Source organism: Saimiri boliviensis, chromosome 1 (assembly GCF_048565385.1).
Source record: "Saimiri boliviensis isolate mSaiBol1 chromosome 1, mSaiBol1.pri, whole genome shotgun sequence".
Taxonomy (NCBI): Eukaryota; Metazoa; Chordata; class Mammalia; order Primates; family Cebidae; genus Saimiri; species Saimiri boliviensis.
The window spans coordinates 240,806,307-240,828,453 of NC_133449.1; the positions used below are offsets into that span (position 1 = coordinate 240,806,307).

The 22,147-nt window shown below is 43.5% G+C and overlaps 1 protein-coding gene across 5 annotated transcripts in view; it reads right to left on the bottom strand.

Moving 5' to 3' along the window:
• Window positions 1-21,851, bottom strand: part of MAST4 (microtubule associated serine/threonine kinase family member 4) — a 573,771-nt gene extending 551,920 nt beyond the window's left edge. For 3 of the 5 annotated variants that reach the window (XM_074385270.1, XM_074385262.1, XM_074385256.1), the window contains exon 1: window positions 21,161-21,851. In XM_074385270.1, the coding sequence (XP_074241371.1) occupies window positions 21,161-21,529 (369 nt within the window). In that variant the 5' untranslated portion in view covers window positions 21,530-21,851. The remainder of the gene's footprint in view (window positions 1-21,160) is intronic. The other 2 variants (XM_074385253.1, XM_074385245.1) reach the window with 1 other exon arrangement.
• Between the last annotated feature and the right edge of the window lie 296 nt (window positions 21,852-22,147).

Below are 22,147 nucleotides of genomic sequence, written 5' to 3' on the forward strand. Positions count from 1 at the left end.
GGGGGTACTACCCTGAACCCTCACAGACTTGCTGTGAGGATAAAAGGGCTGATATGTGCAAACATCTGGTATAGTTCCTGTGCAGAAAAGGCTGTGGGGAGGAAAGAGCACTGGGCAATAAAGATTCTCTTTCTCCACAAGCCAGCAGGCAGGAGGCCAGTGCTCCTACAACCCTGGCCACTCACAGAACCATCTCACAGGCGTTTAACACGAACAGACACACAGAGTCAGGAGCCTCCCGGATTCCTCCCAGAATCAGGGTCTCCCAGTGTAGACACTGTCAAAGCCCCATAGGGGATTTGAATGGAATCACAGCAGGGACCAAAAATACTGCCCTAGCACCTACTTCCCCATGCAACACCAGCTGCCAGGAACACAGGCTAAATATTCTGCTTATTGCATTCTGGCCTTCCTGAGCATTATCTATCTCCCTTTATTAGTTTGCTTTATGTCTTACTTTGTTAATGGTCACTGCCTTTCCACATCTGTGCTTCTATGGTAAGCTCCTCAAGTGGGTACCATGGGGAGGGTGGATTGTGGAGAGAGGATGAGCACAACAAGATATGGTTGTCTATTGGGTGATACAGACTGTCCCAAAGCTTAGAGGCTTAAAACCGCCGCTGCTTTATTTTAACTCACAATTTTGTGAGCCAGGAATTCAGGCACAGCTCAGCAGTTATGCTCTACATAATCTTTTGTATTTTTAAAAGTAACTGTCAATAAATTGATATGTCCATTCATTAGCAACTTTTAAAAAGAAAAAAATACCCTCTCTGTGCTTTTACCAATCCAAAGTGTGAAACAGCACTGGTTTTGAAATCACGCAAACCATGAGCAAATTTAATCTCCGTAAGCCCCACTTTCCTTAACTGGGAAATGGCAATATTCCCCACCTTCCTGTAAAGATTGAGGATGGAATTAAATGCCATCATGCACATAAAGCACCTGTGCGGTGCCCAGCACTGGCCTTCATGGAGGCCTACTGCATGCTACGATGTGTTAGCCACATTTTCAAAAGCTCAACAGCCAGAGAGAGTCACTTCTCATTAATAGCATCAGAAAAACCCAAATATTTTAATGAGATACTGCTCCTGGTTGTATTTGAAGGTAATCTGAATGGCTCATACTCCATTTTAATGTTTCCCTTTACCTTCTAGAAAAAAATCCAAAATTAAATCATTAATAACATGTTTAATGTTCTCCTTTCAATTCAGATGGGAATGTGCAAGGTGCCTATTTTCAAGGCTCAACCACTTTAGTTAAAACCATTTTTTCCTGGCTTTCTATGTTTTTATAGCATGTTATTACACAGATAATTGAGCATCGCAATTCAGCAACCAATTGTAGAGAACTGCTGCCAGCAGGCAGTGCTGTCAGGGAAACTTACTAGCAAAAGGAAAGAAAGGGGCAAATACTTATAAACTATTTACACAAGGAAGTCTTACTCTTCTTGTCCAGAATTTGCTTTTGCAAACATTTTGCAATTTGTGCCTATTCAGAAGAGAGTGTGTGGTGTCCAGGCACTCTCTTAATCTGTCCCTTCACACAGAGACCCCTGCTAGCTGCCATTCAGGAGCCTGAGAAAGCAAAACCCGGGCTTCTTGACGGTTTTTTGGAACTTGTCAATCCAGAAGAGAAGCCCTTCGCCTCCCAAAAGGCCCGCTCCGGGCTTCACCTCGCTAAACCAGCAATCTGCGAAGGCCCTTGGGAAGAGAACCAGGAGGCCTGAGATACCGGCCCCAGATGTACAGCTAGCCTGAGCTGGTCTTATTCCAGGTAGTTCTGCCTAATGGGTGACAACCGGCCAGCTAGAATGCTAGACCTCTGGAAACGAATTCCTATGTATTATTTGAACATATAATACTTAAAATTTAAGGGAACAAAATTTAAGCATCTCTTCTTTGAATCCAACTCTGAACAGCTCACCTTGACGGGGGCTGGTTGGTTGCGGGGGTGGCACATGGACTGAATGTGAAAAATGCATGCACTGCACCTGCCTGTGCTCTACATGGTAAAGTGAGGGGACCTTTTTCCTGGAGTTCTTCTTGTATCAGTCTTTCAGTGGCTGGCATTCACTTCAGAGCTTCAACTTCCCTTAAGCTGCAGAATAAAGTTTTCCTCTGTGCATTTATTTGTTCAACAAAGATTTACTGCATACTGGGAGGCAACTACTGTGGCTATGAAGATGAGTAAGACAAGCAAGGGCTCTGTTCTCACGTAGCTCGCAGTCTTGAGAGGGGAGAAAACACCACAACAGGGCAAGGGTAGGTTCATCAACAGACCTATGGGTAATGCCCAGATCCAAGAAACAACGACCTTGCTGAGGGCAGGCAAATGGGAGAAATAGAAGGAAAAACATAAACTTTGAGATAAGAGATCCTTTTCAATCTGTCTGGGTCTCAATACTTCATTCATTCATTCATTCATTGATTTGAGTCAACAATCTAGTTGCCCATACTGCAGTGCAGTGATGCCAGCACAGCCCACTGCAAGCCTCAAATTCCTGAGCTCAATCCTCCGTCTCAACCTTCCAAGTAGCTGGGACTACAAGCATGCACCACCACACTCAGCTAATTTTTTTTTTTTTTAAGGGACTGAGTCTATGTTGCCCAAGCTGATCTTGAACTCTTGGCCTCAAATGATCCTGCCTCAGACTCCCAAAGTGCTTGGATTACATGCATGAGCCACCATACCTGGCCACTTTTCTCTTGAGATCAAACTCATTCTGATTCCAAGGTCTATGGTAGAAAGTGATCCCTCAGAGCTATTCTGGGATGTCACAGAAAGTGAAGGGCCTCTACCCTATTGTCCTTACTGCCAAAATCCTCATGGTCACCCACAGGCCCATAAAATCAGCATATCTGTGCTTCTATGGCACCTGAACCTCTGCCAGGCAGGAAACCCAGTGTCTAAAGTCCAGCCTCCCCAGGCCCATCAAGTAGCCAGTGACCTCTTGCCTTATGCTACCACCAAAAGGTTTACTGCTTCAGTTTCCTGCCAGGCAAATATCCCCAAGGCAAGGTCTTACAAGGGTCCTGGTTCATTTGAAATGCCAGAAAAAGAAAATACAAAGTGCAAGACACAGATTTAACAGCTCCAAAAAGATTATTTTGCCACCAGTTCCCCACTCAAAAACAAAGCATCAGAAAGGATGCCTCGTCTTGCACTGCAGACAAAAATATCTCCAGCAGGAGAATCCCACTGCCTCCCAACACGAGGAGATGATAGATCTCTCCCTGCATGTGACCCAAAAGGTCCCTGCTCTCCCCAAACCTGTGTACTGGAAGCCCCATCACATTGGGAGGTGTAGGAAGTACCAAGTCTTTTTGTCTCTTTTTGGCACAAAAGAAATATGCCAGTTCAAACAACAAGAGGGAATTTGCTCTCCAGGGAATGAGAAAATTGGAAGTCCCTTGAATGATCTTCTCTCCTGCAACACAGAAAATCTCCAACAGAATTCTTCTCAAAACTTAACCCAAGATTGGGATCTTATGGCCCTCATCAACAGCCAAAGAATTCTAGAGACCCCAAATACCAATTTAATAAGGGTGGATTAACTCCTCAGCTTCACATGCCCCAAGACTAAAGTCTTACAAGAATAGCTTCTGTTCTATCACTTCATGCATGAACGAGGTTGACTGTGAGCTCCAGGTGGAGAGGGTGAATATTTAGTTTTCAGAGTTAAGATTAATAGCATGGTTGTAGCTACAAGTTTCAAAAGTCCAGAGTACATACTGTGGTTATAATAAAAAGAACTGAGACAGAGAATCTTTGAAGTAGTTGAACTGGCCAGACACCCACATGGGGCCTCACAGACTGCTTTCATATTTATTTTTCCTAAGGGAAAGGTGAAGGATACGATGTGCCAGGCCAGGGAAGAGTGAGTAGGGTGAAAGAGAAGTTCCTTTGGGAGTTTGACGTTAATTATAAAAGTTGAACTGCCCTCATTGTTCCATCCTGGCTTAGACATTTATACCTAGCACCTTCTCCTTTAAGTTTTCCCCCTTCATGCTATAAACTCATTTCCACCAGTCCTCTTGGCTGCCTTGCTCTGTAAATGTGCACAGCTTTGGGAGCAGCCATGCTGCCACAGGTGGCCCCACACCAGTAAACCATGACTGGCATCCAGGAAATCTGTGAGGAAGGAATTTTTCCCCTATGCTTGCAGAATACTGACAGACAGATAAAATTCAGCTTATTTTATTTTTTTTTTACAAATTAGGTTTTTCCTCAGTAGGTTCACTTCCCTCTCCACCTGCAAACGTAAGAATTAGCCACCCTCACAGGTTTGAGGCCGGGAGAAACTACCTTATAAAATCACAGGCTCTGCTTGATAAGACCAGTTACTCTGCGGCTGCTGAGAACGTCAGCAAGTCCACACATCTTAGAGGTCCCAGGAAGCTCCTGGGGCCCGGGACAGCCTGGCCACAAGGACATCAAGATCTCACCCATGGAGGGGGCTCCACTGTGATAGGAGCCATGACTCCTGTCAAGAACTCAGAGGCTGAGAGTTTCTCCTTGAAGAAGTTTTTCCAACTATACCTGAGGGGAGACAGAAGTAGTATTTGAAATTCTATCTGGGCCAAAATCATCACCACTCTAAATCTGACAGATTTCAAGTAATGAGTGACCAAAAGACATCCCAAAGCAGGGGAAGAAAATGCTATCCCAAAGAGATATTACAAAAAAATGCATTATCTGAGAAATTCTTACTTTCTCCCCAAACTCTGGCCCCACAACAAACAAAAACAGAACATTCCTAAGACAATGACTTAGATGGTATTAATCGGGCTGGGCACACTGGCTCACACCTCTAATCCTAGCACTTTGGGAGACTGAGGCAGGAAGACTGCTTGAGGCCAGGAGTTCAAGACTGCCTGGGTTACACAGCAAGACCCTGTCTCCATTTAAATATACATACATTAATTGTAAACATTGCTTAATTATCTAGCAAGACAGAAATCTTTAAAAAAAAAAAAAAAAGCACCCTTGATAAGATACAAAGCCACTAATAAACTGGTAATAGAGGAAACACTATGATCCTCATAGTATGTTGTTTCAGTAATTTTTAATTAGACAGACACAGAATTACCTATAACATATGTAAAACACAACCTGTCAATTACTATTCCTCCTAAATATGACTTTCAAAGAGAAAAGCAGAAGACTTTCCCAAGACTGTAACTCTCTATAGCAAACATATCTGATAGGCCAAATAATTTAAATCTGATACAACCTCCTCCTTTTCTTCTCTCCAATGCTTACAATGTTCAAGGCACCATGGAAAATCCACTTACAGATAAATCCATCAGGTTGGTTCCCTCTCCATAGGCACTTTCAACTTGACTCGCATTTTTCACTTGATAGTGCACTGTGCACATTCAGGTCAAGTCACTGTGTGTGCTCTGTCTCTTAACCCAACTACAGGCTGCTTTAGGCACTGACCACATCTATTATTTCTTTTGCATTTTCCTTCCCTCCCCACCCACCAACTCCTACAGCACTGTGCGAGTATCAAGGTTCAGTACCTGCAGACTCGACAAAGAAAAAGAACTGGCAGTTTCACACCAGCTCCAGTCCCCAGAGCAAGCTGAGTTAGCAGCAGCCAGGGTACTCGGGGGAGTCCCAAACCTTACCACCAATAAAAAAAAAGTCTTCACCAGCACTCACTATGTGAAACAGTGCAAAGGTAACACCCTTGCTCTCCAGGACCCTACATTTCACCCACCCAGTACTCTAACAACATCCTTTTCTGCAAGAAGCACTGCAAAAATAAAGCCTAAAGCTCAGAGGTTGATTTGGCTCAGCCCACTCACCTCCCGAGTATTTGAACACTGCCAGAGATAGAGCTCCAGCCGGCAAATTTGGGTTACAACAAGCCATACACACAAAACCTTGCTGTAATTAAGCCCTCATTTTCTAGGACATCCTAAGTAAGATGTTAAAGCTACGCCTCAAAATTCAAATTATTCTGATTGCCTAAGATCTAAGAGAAATTATTTAAAAGTTATTAATCTGTATTACACATTAGAAACAAAATTTTGAACATCCATGGAACTCAGGTATAAGAAAACTATATCTTAGTGGCAATTGTTATATAATCCACCACTCTTCATTCAAATAAAAAGAAAGCAGTAGTAGTAATTAAATTTACATCTTTAGAGGTCCTTAATTGTCAAAATGAATTTCTAAAAACTGCAGATAACAGTATTTAACAATTCAAGAAAGTGCCCATCTGATTAGAGGTTTTTCAGGTGTACTAAGTGAGCACTTTCCGACGTATCCTAGCTGTGGCTTACACCTCTCATTATGACATCAACTGGTAAGGCTATATTTATCATTTTTAAAAACCTATATTTCACTTTCCTTTTAAATATCACAGAAGATCCCTAGAGACGTATCAAGAGAGGCTCTGAAGGAATCACTCTCATTACTAGAACCTGACTGTAGACTACTTTGATGGGGGCCTTTGCCATCTCTTAGAAGAACAAATTGCACTAATTCCACAGTGCAGCTTTAACCCTCTCATGAGAGAAGGACAGAGAGATGGGAGAGAGGAGGAGAGAAAACCAGTGGCCTGCAGCACAACAAATAAAAACACTGAAATGAGGCGGATATGCTTCTGCAAACTCTGTGGATTTGGGTTCCAAAAACAAAGAGGCCCCTAAAAAACCACAATCGGGTGCAAGGTCCTCACTGGAACAAAGACATGTAGCAATTATTTAAAGCCTCATCTACAGGAGCTATCTCATTATCTGCGTTTAAACTAAAAGAAAAACCATAACAGAATTAAAGTCTGCTGGTGAGCAGGAGACAGAACATGCAAATTAGAATGTGTTAGAAACTCTGTTACACAAGGAAAAAAATGTTATAGACAAAGGATCCTTGGTTATAATTATTTCTAGTAATAGCACTTGGTTTATTTTTAAAGGCATTTTGATGGATTTTCTGAAGTGACCACTTTGCTCTTAAATTCTGAGCCTTCACTGGCATCTCTTGTTAGACATCAGCTGAAAAGCAGTAAGAAATTTAACTTTGTGTTAAAATATTGTGCCCCCATTTGTGAAGGAGTCTTGGGCATCCAGTAAAGATGTCCTAAAAACAAAGAAAGGTCCTGGCCATGTCTCCAAGAGGCTCCCCAGAGCCACAGCATGGCTAAGAGTAAAGGCTGAGTGTGTGAGTTCCTTCTTCCAGCTTACCTGTTCCCTAACTCAGAACACCTGGTAGGACAGGGCCCTGCTCCTCCAGGTGTGCAGATGTTGAGAATTACCTGTGCATAGTCATCCACCCCAGAAGCTGCTGTAGTGCCCAACACCATAAAGAAGACAGACCTGCCTTCAGCACTCCCAGTGGAACTCGTGTTCTAACAAAATGCGAAAGGCAGCACTGCACCAAGGGGCAGGAGTAGCTCACAGAGGCAGAGGGCCTGGGTAATGCTCAGGGCCAGGTGTTCACTCAACTTCTCTAGGGAAAACTGAGTGTAAAACAGCCTTTGGCTTTTCGAGTTCAAAATTCTACTGTCTTCACCATTTCACTGAACATCCATGAAACTCAGGTTTAAAAAAACTATATCTTAGTTGCAATTATTACATAATCCACCAATTTTCATTTGAAGAAATTTCCTATTCCTAGAAATTTATCATCCTGGGAACTAATTAGGCTTCTGTAGGTTGATCTATAAACTGAATCACCATTTAAAGCTATGTGGAGGTAGACAAAGACTACAGGTAATCAAGCTGGGTCTCTAGGGTAAGCCCTAATCCAAAATGACTGGTAGCCTTATAAAAAGGGGAAATGTGAACAGAGACAGACATGTACAGAGAGAAAATGTAAAGACACCAAGAGAAGGTGGTCATCTGCAAACCAAGAGGCACCTGAGGCTACTGGAAGCTGACAAGGAAGCACTGAACAGGTCATCATTCCTTTAAATGGTGATTTAAAACCAATCACCATCAGGTTGGTGCAAAAGTAATTGCAGTTTTTGCTATTAGTAAACCCCAGTTACTTTTGCACCAACCTCATAAAATCCTGCCAACACCCTGACTTTGGACTTCTAACCACCAGACCTGTGAGATAATAAATTTCTGTTGTTTAAGCCACCTAGTTTGTGGTACTCTGCAGTGGTACTAAAAGAAACTAAAGCAGATGCATGCCAAGATGGCGGTTCCTTTTGGTTGGCTTCACATCCATTAGTTTCTATAGTACCACACACTCCAAGTTCCAAACAACTGACTTTCAAATGAACTTAATGAAACAGCTCACCAATAGCTTAGTCCAGAACTGAGAATTGTCTGTCTTTGTTTAAAAAAAACAAAAACAAAAACAGGCAGGGCACGGTGGCTTACTCCTGTAATCCCTGCACTTTCAGAGTCTAGGGTGGGCGGATCACCCTAGTTCCACCTAGAAGTTCAAGACCCTCTTGAGCCCAGGAGTTCAATACCAGTTTGCAGCATAGCAAAACCCAGTATTTAAAAAGAAAAAAAAAAATTAGCTGTGCATGGTAGTATGCACCTGTAGCCTCAGGTACTCAAGAGGCTAAGGTGGGAGGGTGGCTTGAGCCTGGGAGGCAGAGGCTGCAGTGAGCTGAGATAGTGTCACTGTACTTCAGTCTGGACAACAGAGCCTGAAACTCTCAAAAACAAACAAAACAACGACAACAAAAAGCAGCACATTGGTAAAAAAAAGTTTTGATAGACTGTAACTTAACTGTGCAAATAGACATTTAGCCCACTTCAAGGGCTCAGCAGCTAATGTCCAGAACACACAGGAAAACCCTGACTGCCTAGGAGGACAGAGATCCTACAAACCTTTTTAAATAAAAGATTAATTTTTTAAAATCAGAAGTAGTTGGTCTAGGACACAGGAGTGATAGACTTGTAACATGTAGCCCAAGCAAAATCATCCCAGGCAGCAGCAAAATCCAAACCCAAGCCTTTCTGTTTGGAGCCTGGAGACTCTGCCACTGATCCAAGGATTTGCAGGGGGAAAAGAAAATCTAAGGGAGAAAGATCCAATTCTGCACTCAATCTCCAGGAGCTAGCACCGAAAACCGTTCTTTGTGATTACAACAATACCTTCCAGTGTTAAGATTCTTTTACTTCAAAAACAACTCAACAGCCACACCACAGCATTTTCTAAAAGACAGTCTGAGCTCAGTTAAGATCCTAATTCACAGGTTCTAAAGTTACCCTGTACTGAAAAAAAAGTCTCACATTCTCCACCTGCTTTCCCCTGCTGGTTCTACCAGTCTTTCATTACAAGACTTATTCTAAACCTGAAGTGCCATGCTTAGAGATTCAAAGTATCTAAGTATTTCAAAAGCCACCCAGAAGCCTGAGAACTAGAATGGGTGAGACGACAAAACAGAATGTTCCAGCATCAGGACGAACACAGAACTGGGCTGGGCGTGGTGGCTCACCCCTGTAATCCCAGCACATGGGGAGGCTGAGGCAGGCGGATCACCCGAGGTTGGGAGTTCAAGACCGGCCTGACCAACATGGGGAACTCCCATCTCTACTAAAAATACAAATTAGCTAGGCGTAGTGGCGCATGCCTGTAATCCCAGGAGGCTGAGGCAGGAGAATTGCTTGAACTTGGGAGACAGTGGTTATGGTGAGCTGAGATCGTGCCTTTGCGCTGCAGCCTGGGCAACAGAGTAAAACTCCATCTCAAAAACAACAACAACAACACAGAACTGACGGTATTCTCTCTGGAGTCAAACTTCTCTGCAGGGATTGGGAGGTGAGAGATAGTACCCTCAACACTTGCTAGAGATACTGACAGAGACATACCAAATAATTGTTAAAGAATTAAAGCAAAACATATAAGTAATCTACATATTCCTATATGCATTATCTGAAAGGCAGAATTCATGAGTAAGGGTCTTTGTGAGGATTCTTGTCAAGAATATATACACAGACCTTAATGTTCTCTCCATCAGGAAAAAAAAAAAAAAAAAAAAAAAAAAAAAAAAAAAAAAAAAAAAAAAAAAAAAAAAAAAGAACAAATGGGCCAAGCACAGTGGCTCACACCTGTAATACCAGAACTCTGGGAGACCAAGGCAGGAGGATCACCTGAGGTCAGGAGTTCAAGACCAGCTTGGCCAACATGGTAAAACCCTTGTCTCTACTAAAAATACAAAAATTAGCCAGGTATGGTAGCACATGCCTGTAACCCCAGCTACTCAGGAGGCTGAGGCATGAGAATCACTTGAACCCAGGAGGCAGGGGTTGCAGTGAGCCAATATCTTCACCACTGCACTCCAGCCTGGATAACACAACAAGACTCTGTCAAAAAAAAAAAAAGAAAAAAAAAACATGGTAAGCATGCAAGGTGATAGATATAATTTGCTTGATTCAATCATTTCACAATGTATACATGTCAGAACATTGTGTTGTACACCATAAATACATACACTTTTTATCAATTAAACTTTAATAAAGCTAGGGGGGACAGAAATAATATATGCCTATTGACAAATCAGAAAACACCACCAATTATCAAGTCTGTCAAAAGAAAAACATCAATCAACAGGTCCTAAAAAAGTAGAGTGATATAAAAACTAAGTTTTTAAGATAATGTTTTATAATAAGAGGCAAACAAAAAAAACGAGCTAAGAAAGACCTCTTATTTCATCACAGATGAGGATCAGAGATGCTAATAATTTGCCTAGCAAGAAGCCAAGGCAAGAGTTCAGATTTCCCAATTTCCAGGCCAATACATCCACTACTGATGAAATTCCTGCAATCCATTTCCATTCACAGCAGCATGACCCTGAGAACTGAGTACACCCCAATATTACTATTAACATGTTAAAGCTAGCTGTCAATACTTCATCAGAAATCAAAACAATTCCTTTTAACATGTGTCCCAAAATGCCTTAACTGCTACAAGTATGATTTTAATGAATAACCAGGAATTATCCTGGCAGGATACAATTTCCCAAAGCCAGCAGGAAAATAAGAATTGGTTTACAGGCAAAAGCTTTCATTTGTAGAAACTCACTCATGCCATTCACTGATGTCCTAAAACCCAGGATTATAGCAGCTTTAAGTCTTGGCACTAACTTTAACAGAAGTTCTTCAGACACTTAATCTGAACCTTTATGCTAAGTGCACAGATGATTTATTCAGCAATCGATCACTGTGTGCCACATCATGCAAGGTTCTGTGCTAGGCTCTGGGATGCAGATATGACCAAGAGGCCTGATATCTCCTCAAACCTGCCCTTGTCCCATTATCTCCCTACCATTTTCTTCCTCACTTGTATGAGGTTGAACGGGTCACTTGGCTGTAACATGATAGTGCATATCAACTTAATTATGAATTGAATGTCAAAAAGGCTTGTATAAAAACTAAATGAGTAAATTCATAAACTCATTTAATAGTTAATTTAAATGAGCAAATTCACACTCAAAATGGTGCTTTGCCACACACATTATGTCTCACCTGCAATTTAGTGTCAAGTATTATTATTATCCACGATATGCTATGCACCCTGCTCTGTTAGAAGATTTGAGTTGATATGACATGGTTTCCACCTGAGGGGCTCACAAACTAGTGGGAGAGAGAGATTTACAAAGAGAAATGTATAGAAAATAGGCAATATGAGAAAAGGCTGTGCAAACTGTAAGTACTCTACAAATACTAACAACATATACAAAACCTGGCACAAAGCAGGAACAAAATAATGCAGCACAACCCTCCAAAAACAGAACTTATTTTGCTAACTTCGGCTTTTAAAGTGAGAAAAAGAAATCAAGATAACTTGTTAACAGCACAATTTTATATTCACTTTCTACCTTCACATCTTCAATAGTTTCAAAGATGATTGGTGCTCAGAGTGAGAGCCCTAAACCACTACAAGACATCCAATTATTTAAAAAAAAAAAAAAAAAAAAGCTTGTTCAGCACTGAATTGTAAGGCAGGAAAACACACCATGACATTATAGAAAAAGAGGTAAGCAACAAGGTGAGATAAAAAAGGACTCACAAATTAATCCTTTATGAATCATAAAATTCAGTCACCAAAAAAGGCTTTACCCCCAAACATTCTGTTTAACAAGAGGTTTTTCTGCAATCTTCTAGCTAAAGTGGTTTGTTGTAGTCTTTTTTAAATTCTGATGACGAAGCTACAGATAGAGAAGAAGAAAAGAACAAAAATAATAACAAGGAATGACAGGTAACCTAATACACAGAAACTGGTGATTCAGAAATAACTTTAAAAGAATATGAAACTGCATGATTTTAGCAGGTTACAAAATTGTCATTGTTGTTACTCTACCAGCATAACTCTTCCCAGCCAGTCTTACCCTATCGTTCTAAAACTGTTGCCCTCAGGTTGCTTGCACACTTAGGCTAAGCTTTCTCTAGGTAGAAATGTTTTAATGTCAAAAGTGGAAATCTTAAAAACAAAAATTATGTTGATGTTTCTAAGGAGAAAAATCAAGAGAGTTCAAAGTTGTCATTTCCCTTTAATCCCTTGTCCTCTGAAAAGAGAACCTGCATCATGGTGAGGACCCACCCATCACCATGGATTAAAGCTGCTCCTCGAAGGTCTGGCAGGTTCTCTGGGGAATGTCCCACTCCCCAAGCAACAATAAACCAGAGTAACCAATTAGGGAAACTTGGTCAATGCCTGTAGAACAAATAACCAAGAAATTCCAAAGAAAGAAAACAGTATGTGAATTAAAATTTACCAACGTAATATTCTGAACAGTAAAGTACCAAAATGTAAGGCAAAGACACAGTCTTCTTACTTGACTCTCCTGCTCAGGCACCCTCAATTTTCAAACTAAGTTTGCACAGACTTAACAAAGCACTTCTACTTACCAGTCTGCTAAGAGCCATGAGGACAGGAAGGTCAACATTTTCTAGGGGTTTCCAGGTGTATATATATATTCTACTCATTTGGGATGTCTGAAACCCTCCTCCTAAAGTAAAACCTTTTTGTATTTCTTTCTCTGGGGCTGAGTTTTCTACTCTAGAGCAATCCTCCCCTCCTTTTCTTCATTGCTTCTAAGTATCCTCAGAGCCATGCTTAAAATGAAGCCCAGGTGAGGACTCAGGTTATTTCAATCAAGCCACTCCAGCTAAAAGGATGTGAGTGAAAAGCAAGTTTTGTGCGTTTTGTGTAGGACTAGATAGGCATATATGGAACTAATTTATTTCATGAAATAATTTTTGAAATTAGTAGTTGAACTTTTATACACAAAATGGATTTCATCATTCCATTTCAATACCATAATGCAGTTTTGCTGTCTATGAATACCCTAAGAAGTAATTTCAAATGTGTGGATTTTGTGAATGTCAGTCTCAGTGACTGTGTACATTGACATAATAATTTAACCTCAAATTTTAACCCAATGTAACTTAGTCTCCCTGCCACTGATGAGGCCCCGGGGCCCTTTCGGCATTGCAGCAGGTACATCGATTTCTGTATGAAGAAATGCCCGAGAAGAAAAATGTTAATAAGGAATTCTGAAATTATTTTTGTTAGACAAACATAAAAAGGCACAAAATCACCAGCCACAAAGGAACTAACACACCTAACTTCTCAGCTTATTAAACAGCAGCTAGCCAAGTTCTAAGGCAGAAGCCAAAAGACCCACATCTAATGTGAGTTTAACAGATACTCATCTACCCTAAATTGGATGCACTTGTGATCTTGCTGTCTGCCAAAAACACCAAAACAGCACAAACCAAGAACATTAAAATTAAATTTTCATTTTCCACATGATAGCCCATAAAATTAGTCAAGAAAAGAAGTTCAATGTGTCAGTATTCCATCTCCCTCTCACCTACCATCATTCCCCCTTCCCCAGTATCATTACAAAGCATTTGGACTGAAAGGTTCAGTGGAAGTAAGTATCACAATCAAAATTATATCGACTGTGTCTGAGAAGCGAATTGATGGGCTGGCAAGAGTAGAGGCCTAGGATACAAATTTATAAGCTGTCTCACAGACACGTGTCTAGTTATGAACTCAAATCATTAAATAAGCAGTGACTGCTTTTCATTAAGGGAGGCTGGAATAGACACCAGGAATTTCACACAAGTTCCATACACTTAAATGTGACTTCAGAGTATGTGTCTGTACCACGAACCACAGTCCTGAGCCAACATTTTACATTTAGGGCGTGGCTTTCTCTGCTAACCCTGGAAGCACAGGTGACTATTATCCAATCCCTCCTAGGAATTCTGAACCAGATGAGAGGGCGGTAAGAGAAGAGCAAAGAGAGGGAGAAACACAAATGCCCAGAAACTGTTGGCGAAGCCGACTTCTGCTTCGTTTTGTATTTTGGTATACTTTAACCTAAAATATCATCATCAAATAAGAAGCCAGACAAAATACTAGACACATAAAAAAACAAGATCCTTTGAACTAAATGATGCAAAGTTGTGTAAATGTCAACAAGTGCACAGGGCAGAACACCAGTTGTTTGGAAGAGAAGTGAACTGCAATCACTGCACCAGCTTGAGTTACATCAAAAGGGCTACTAGGTTATTTGCATTTTATTCTCAAAAAACAAAATGTTTATACCACTCCAAGGAGACAAAACAGAATTTGTGTTAGGTAATCTGCATACAGGAGCTCTTGCATTTTTTAGAGTTCTGTTGCATTCCTAGCAGATTTCTCCCATCTGAGAAGTTGGGGTGGCTGCAAACCGTCTGCCTTGCCCCATCCCTCATGCTTGTATGAACCAAGCTTGGCTGACTTCCAGATAATCACCTGATTTCCTTCCTATTCCTTTCTCATCCCCCAAATCATTATTCTAGGACGCTTAAATGAAGTACATGGTCATGTCACCAGCCCCAGCACACAGCTGACACACTGCCTTCTGACTAAATCCCTGGGTGCAGCTAGTCATTTACATGTTCATAAAGACTTGCAGGATATTATTTAATAACTGATCACTAAGAACAGGTTCCATGAGCAAAAGAGAGATGGTGTCTTAATAGAAGGATTAATGAATCATATACCATAAAGCTTTGCTGTTACTATCTCATAAAGAATGCTCTGCCCATGAAATTAAAAGGGATAACTGTTACATATCTACCTAGTCATGAATGAAAGAGCCTGCCAGGATTACCAACAAAATATGCTAGACGCATAATCTATCAGGGAAGGGACTTGCAAGTTTCTTGCTTATTATGTACCTTCCTATGGTGCTGATGGTACCAATACTCTGCATAAACCAGCTTTTCCATACTTAGTAATAGTAGCAAATATCATTATGGAGTGTTTACTATGCACCAAGCATCATGCTGGGTACTCTACATAAAGCATCTCATTAATCCTCATAATGACCCTCAGGAATAAAAACTACATGCCCATTTTACAGAGGAGGAAACTGCCTCTGCAATAATAACCCAGCCAAAGTCATCCAGCCTATAAGTGCCTGGACCAGGATCAAAAGTCTGTACCCTTAGTCACTACAGACCCTGACCTCAGTGCAGGGAAACACCGGCTGCTAGCTCCAAGGGGATGAAGGAAAAGAACACAAGCCCTTTCCGGTAACACTATAGAATGTAAGAACATGATCAGAAACAACACAGAGCGATTTTCATCTAAAACATACCATCATCTCTTCTAAGAGATGGGCATACTCCTTGGCCCCCACTCAGCTTTCTCTAAGGCCAAGTCACCAAGGTCATGTCCCTTCTCACTGTGGCGCATGTTCTGTGAGGATTCTTTTTCCATTTTATCATCTTTGTACCCCACTTCCATGCTCTTCCCTACAGAATCAAACTAGAAAAAAAAATCCACCTGGATTTCCACACTATATCCGCTAGGTCTGAGTGGATAGCCTTTGTCACTAAAACGCTGGCAAAATATTAAGTATTTGGCATTCCCTGGAGTACGTCAGACCAGAGGTGGAAAGAGTAAAAGCCTTTGTTCTTTGGTACTGACCTCTCCTCTCTAGGGAAATCCAAGAAAGACTCTAGTAATGCGTGTTGGTACCCAAACACCATGCTTTCTGTCAGCAGAGACGGACAACCTCAGACCATCTCCCCTCATACTCAGCCTAGGTAACTCTGTCCCAGAAATTTACTCTGGAAATGAGCATTTGCAAGGCTCTCCCTTCAGGTCAATAAAGTTTTTCTTTCAATACTAGGGTTACAACAGCATGGCAGTAAAAAGTAGCATTAACATTAACACTAAGATGTTCTCTTCAACAGATCAAAATTATTTTCCTATTGTATTTCATATGTATTTCATACATATTCACATGTATATATTTCAAAGGTATATGTATATACCTGGAGTACCTAAGCTACTAGAAATGACCCCATTTTACCTCCACACAATTTACTAAGGGGATATCTTCTCAGGTTATCAGTTCCAACTCTGGAACAATTAGGCTAAACCAACAGTTCCCAGCAAGTGGGTTTCATACTTCCTGACCCTCCCAAAATACAAATCTGATCAGGTCACTTCCTTACTTCAAATCCTTCAGTGGCTCCCAGTGCCTTTAGAAGGAAGTCCAGACAGCTCTGTCTGACCCGACTTCTGCTTCTCTATCAAATGTCATGAGATGGCATGCTCTTCGCTCCTCCACACCTAGCAACCCAGAATCCTCTCAGAGCGATGGACCCACCATGCTCTCTCCTGCTTCAGGGCCCCCTGCTACCTGGACCACACCTAGCCCTTCCCTTCCCCTCCCCCACCCAACTCCTGCTCATCCTTTGGGTCTCAGCTCACAGATCACTTCCTCAGTGACTCAGTCCTTAACACCAGACTCAGTGAGTTACAAGTGCGGCCACTCACTACCTCACAGCTTGTTCCCCACCTGCCACATTTTGAAACCAATTAATTCATACTCTTGTGCTTAGTGACTATCTCCCCTACTAGAGGAGAAGTTCCCTCAGGTAAAAAATATCTCTGTGCCCAGGACGATGTCTCTTAGTCAGGCTCCACACGTGTTGGTTGACTGAATTTCTGATCATGTGGGTCTTACTGAATTCAGTAGAGTCCAAAAGTAGACTAAATAATAAATATGCCAAGATTTATGCACTACTTCTCTTTCAGAATTAGGTAGCTTCTGTGATTAATAAAATATAAATTCAATGAAAACCTTTGCTGAATTCCTCTTTGCTTTTTGCTATTTAATTTCTTAACCAATAAACACCAAAAACTCATCTATTGCATTAGTACTATGTGGGAAACCTCCACCCCACACAGACATCCAAAATGGTATTAAAAGCAGTCCTCATGTTCATATACCATTTAATAGAACAATTTAAAATCATTCTATCACTGTAAGCCTATTGTTAATAAGGGAAACCATTTCCCAACTTATACCAACAACAACAAAAAAAGTCCCTTAGTATAGCAGGGACTGGGTTCTCTCTTGTTGCATTGGAAATCCTTAATTACTAAGCCCTTTTCTGCCATGCTAAGAATCTCTGCACATTTCAAGTTCTAATAAACACAATGAAAAGGAGAGTCAGTAACAGTTAATATATAGGTCTCTTCAAAGGCATTCTGAGGAACCTCAGTGACCTCTGACTGTTCAAAATTTACCTGGAAACACCACTCATTTCTCACTGTGATCCACAAGGTTTCTCTTGATAAGAGATCTAGAGGTTTGTATATCATAATTAACAACAGACAAAATAAATGAGTGCACACAAACACCCTTCAATCAAAAGTGCAACTATTTTCGTAGATGCCATTTTTCCTCATTCCTCATTCAACATATATTTACTGAGCCCCTACTCATATATTAACCGTACCGTGCTAAGCATACAAAGACAAAATTCCTGCCCTTGGCCAGTTTGCTGACACAGTTACCACACAGCACCCAAGTAGTTTCTTAGAGTCATCACAGGGTGCTCTGGGAAAGGACAAGGCAGAATGCCTAAAGACAAATCTCAGAGACATTGTCAGGGGAAAAGTCCTTCTGAGAGTGTTAATTCTCAGAAATGAAGCGTGCTACCTCCTTAACACACACGGACCCCGAATTCAAAGGTTTGGGAAAAGAGCAAAAGTCAGAAACACTTTCCTTAAACAAAAGTCATGCTGTATGTCTAGCTGTCATGTATTTGACATTAAGCACATAAAAATTACCATTACTGTCACATTAAACTACTTTTTTTAAAGACATCAAAAGCTTAAAGGGCTCACTTAAGCATGTGAGACTTTGTAAGTTTATACAATTATTGACAGTAAGATAAAGCAAAATAGGTCAAACTCTGTTGACATTACTAAATACATTCAAAACAGCTTCAACAATGTTGCCAAAGAGATTAGCACTGCCATAATATACTAGAAACTTGAATTTTGCTGCTCTTCAAAAATTGATATAATAACTTACTGGTGGGGGGGGGGAACCTTTGGAAAAATCAATTCCCCAAACTAGACATAACAATTTTAAAATGAACCTCTTTCCATTTTTTGAGTTGCACTCAAGCCTTTTAATGCTTTATACAGTGCCTTGCTACAGCAGTATAACATTACACTCACACTGCCTTGTCACAAAACAACTAGAGACAAAAACTGTTTCCCAGCTTATACTCATAAAATGGGAATCAACTAAGTAGACATAGCCTCCAAGTCTCTGAAAGTAGGTAGCATATAAATTATGCATTTACAAAACAACAGGATAACCCAACTTGGTCTATTTTGCAAAATTTCATCAAGAATGAACTAAAAAATATTTGCTAACACTTGGCATTCGATGCTATATGTTGGCTACTGTGCTAGGATAAGCTAGCACGTGTAAAATGCCTAACTCTATTGCTATTATTCCCATTTAACAGGTAAAAAAAGCTGAGACTTGCAGAAGTTGAATGGTCCACAATCCCACAGCTGGTCAAGGTGGCAGAGCTAGAAATCAGACCAAAATCTTTCCACTAAACTGAGTGTTTATTACCTGGCATTCCCAAATCCTCTGGTGTGCTTTTTGAGGAGAGGAACAAGGGAGTTTTCATTTGATCCTTAAAGAGGTCCACAACCCCACAAACGGTGAAGACTCCTTGCCCCATACCATCACCAGTGTAACCAGAAAATGCACTGGACTTCAACCCCTTTCACAAAGATTATCCCTCCTCTACTCCACAAGAGGGGAAAAAAATGATGTGGTTTAGTTTTAGTTTCACTTTAAAATTCTCAGAGCAAGTCAAGATTTTGCTCCTGAGCAATTTCCAGCATCCCATGCCACAGGTTAAGCTACATAATAAACTGCAATACTGTATCAGTTTACATGCAATTCTGAGATTTCACGAATAGTGATACATGTTATATAATTATTCCACTTTCCAAAATGTGTTTCAATCAACCAATTCTCACTGCACTGCCTGTGAAATAAGTTATCATATCGACTTCCAATAAAGCAAAGCACTGTCACCCTGGGGCCAGGCAATAAATCAGCGACGGAATGGGGATCAGAAGTTCCCTGACAATATCCCTCCCCTCCACCTGCAAGATCATCACTTACCATGGAGCATCGTCCTAGCTAAGCAGAAAACATAAAGCAACTAACTACCCTCTTGTCTACCAGCTGCAATACTAAATTAGGATGTATTGGTAAATCATTAAGTTAGGGTACACCTGCAGCTTCCCAGTGCCAGTGTGCTTATCTCTGGAAGTAGAGGAAGAAGTTAAGGAGCAAACACGTGACACATGCCTTCGCATCTTGAAAGGGAGATGTAATCAGCAAAGAACGCTAGGACAGTACAGGGTTTGGTCACCTTCGCCAGGATGTAGCTCTGTGATGGGTGAGGCACTCAGCAAACTCCTGACATCCCGCCGCTAGGATCGACTTGGAACTGCCGATTCATCTGAAATTCCTGGTAAATGTGAAACTGAACGTCAACTTAAAGTTCCTCCTTTTACAGATTATAGAACTGAACCTCGAGGAGTGAAGTGATATACCGAAGGTCTCACAGCTCAGTAGCAGAGACAGTTCTAGAAAGCAAGTCTCCAGACACTTAATCAGGATCCTTGCAATGGGGGTTAGGGGAATTAGGGAATGGGTCATGGTTACTGCAAGAGGGTTGGCCAAGAACCAGCTAAGCAGCTAAGGCTTATTCCATCTCTGCCAGGCTAGGACTCGCCTCCTCTCACCTTGTGCCAGATCCAGTTTTTGCTTCCATGCTGGGGACCCTGGGGGCTACTGCCAGGGCACTGGCCTCTGATTGCTTACTCTAAGGGACAAAGGCAATTATTTACGAAAGCTAACCCCATCCAAGATGAGGAAAATACAACGCTGGCACTCAGGAAATAATTTCACAATACGTCTATGTTAGGGTGATGTTTTATTTACGGTCCTGCCTGATCCAGATGACTTCCCCAGAAGAAACGTCCAAAGCAAACAATCTTCAAGACATGAAGAATCGTACGCTTCTGTAACTATCCTCCAAAAGCAGAAAATAAGCCGGAAAAAGTAGCTAGGAGGACGCTAGGGTCCTACGCTCAGCGTGTCAGGAAGCGACCCACAAGTTCTGGAGGAACATCCTTCCAGGAAAGTGGGCAGATACAGAACCCCTCCCCTTGGCTCCCCATACTCGCTTTGGTGACAAGCGTTCATCTGGAAACGCTGGAACCAAGTCTGAACCGGAGCTGCAGGCGCGCACGCCCGCGCCGCCGAGGGAACGCGGGGAGTCCTCTTCTCCCAGAGTAGGGACGTGCCAAAACCATCCGCGGGCGATCCCGGGGGCCTGGCGCCATTGAAACCCCCGCGCGCAACTCCGCCGCTACCGCTGCCCCGCTGCCCCTCTGCCTCCCACCTCCAAGGCACCATTTCTCTCCTTCAACTCCCTGCCCCTCGGCCCAAGCCCTTCTGTGGGAAACAACGCCCACTTTGGAGAATCAGGGAGCTGAGTTGTGGGGACATGCCAGGTGTCCAGATCACATCCATGCATAGACCGACCAAGGCAGATACAGACATGAAGGAGTTTGCTTCTCTGACATTTTTAAAACACATCATTGGCAGCACCTGGAGACACACTCGGCGGTAACAACCACAGGGAAGTCAATAACCCACAGGGGGGCTCCTAACTGTCGCTGCCCCGGGCTCGGGGCAGAGCGCGTGGGGTCCCTCCCCATCTCCAGGCCACTGGGCTCTCCTGCCCACCGCCTGCGCGCGGGATGGGAAGCTGGGGTCGCCCGACTGCCGGGACCCAGAGGGGGCGAGATGGGGAAAGGCGGGGCCCACCTCCTCGTCCTGCTCCTCCTGGGACGCGCTGCTGCCCCGGGGCGCGGGCAGCGCAGCTCCTCCGGGGGGTGGCGGCGGCAGCGCAGGGACTCCGCGCTCGAGCAACACGCGTGCCGGAGCCCACGCGGCGGGCGGCCGGGCCCCCAGGGCGCCTCCCGGCGGCGGCGGCGGCGGCGGCGGCAGCTGCTGCTTTCTGGAGAAGCCGCCGGGCTCCCCTTCCTCCGACAGAGTTTCTGAGCCCGAGGAGGACTCGGCCGAGGAAGCACCCAGAGAAGACGCGGCGACCGTCACAGAGGCTGGAGTCCGGCTGTCGTGGCTGCTGCAGCCGCGGGGCACCGGCACTGGCGCCTCCGAAACTTTCTCCCCCATTTCCCTGTCCGGCCCAAAGTGCTGCCCGAGAGGCGGCGGGGGCGCGGCGCGCACTCAGCGCCTCCAGGGGAAGACGCGGGCTCCTGGGCTCTGGCTCACCGGCGCTGCCGCTCCCGGGCTGCAGGGAGCCCCGCCGGCGACTACATGGCCGCGGCGGGGCCGCAGGAGCCCCCTGCTAAGTTCTCAGGCGCCCGAGCTCGGCACCGGGGGCTCGCCCGCGCGGGAACATGTTCGGTCGGGTCCGCGAGCGGCGCTCCACACTCCAAGGGGCTCCCGTGCTGCGCCCGAGCCGCCGGGACTGCGGCTTCTCGGGCAAACCTGCCTCCGGGACGGAGCAAGGAGACGGGCAGCCCGCGGAGCCAATGGCAGGGCAGGCGCGCCGGTGGGCGGAGGCTGCGGCGCCCCCGGCCGTGCGGGCGTCAGGTAGGGGAGGCGGGGCCCGGGCGCCGGCCTCGGTCGGGCTGGAGCGCTGGGGCGCGGAGGGCAGGGACAAGGGAACGGAGGGTGGGGGCGCAGCCCAGATTTGAAGCCGAGGACTGAGACTCCGAACTTAGCGGGGGAGTGGCTGGCCAGCCTTGGGACGTCAGAGGGAGACGGCGAGGGGATGCTGAGACCTTG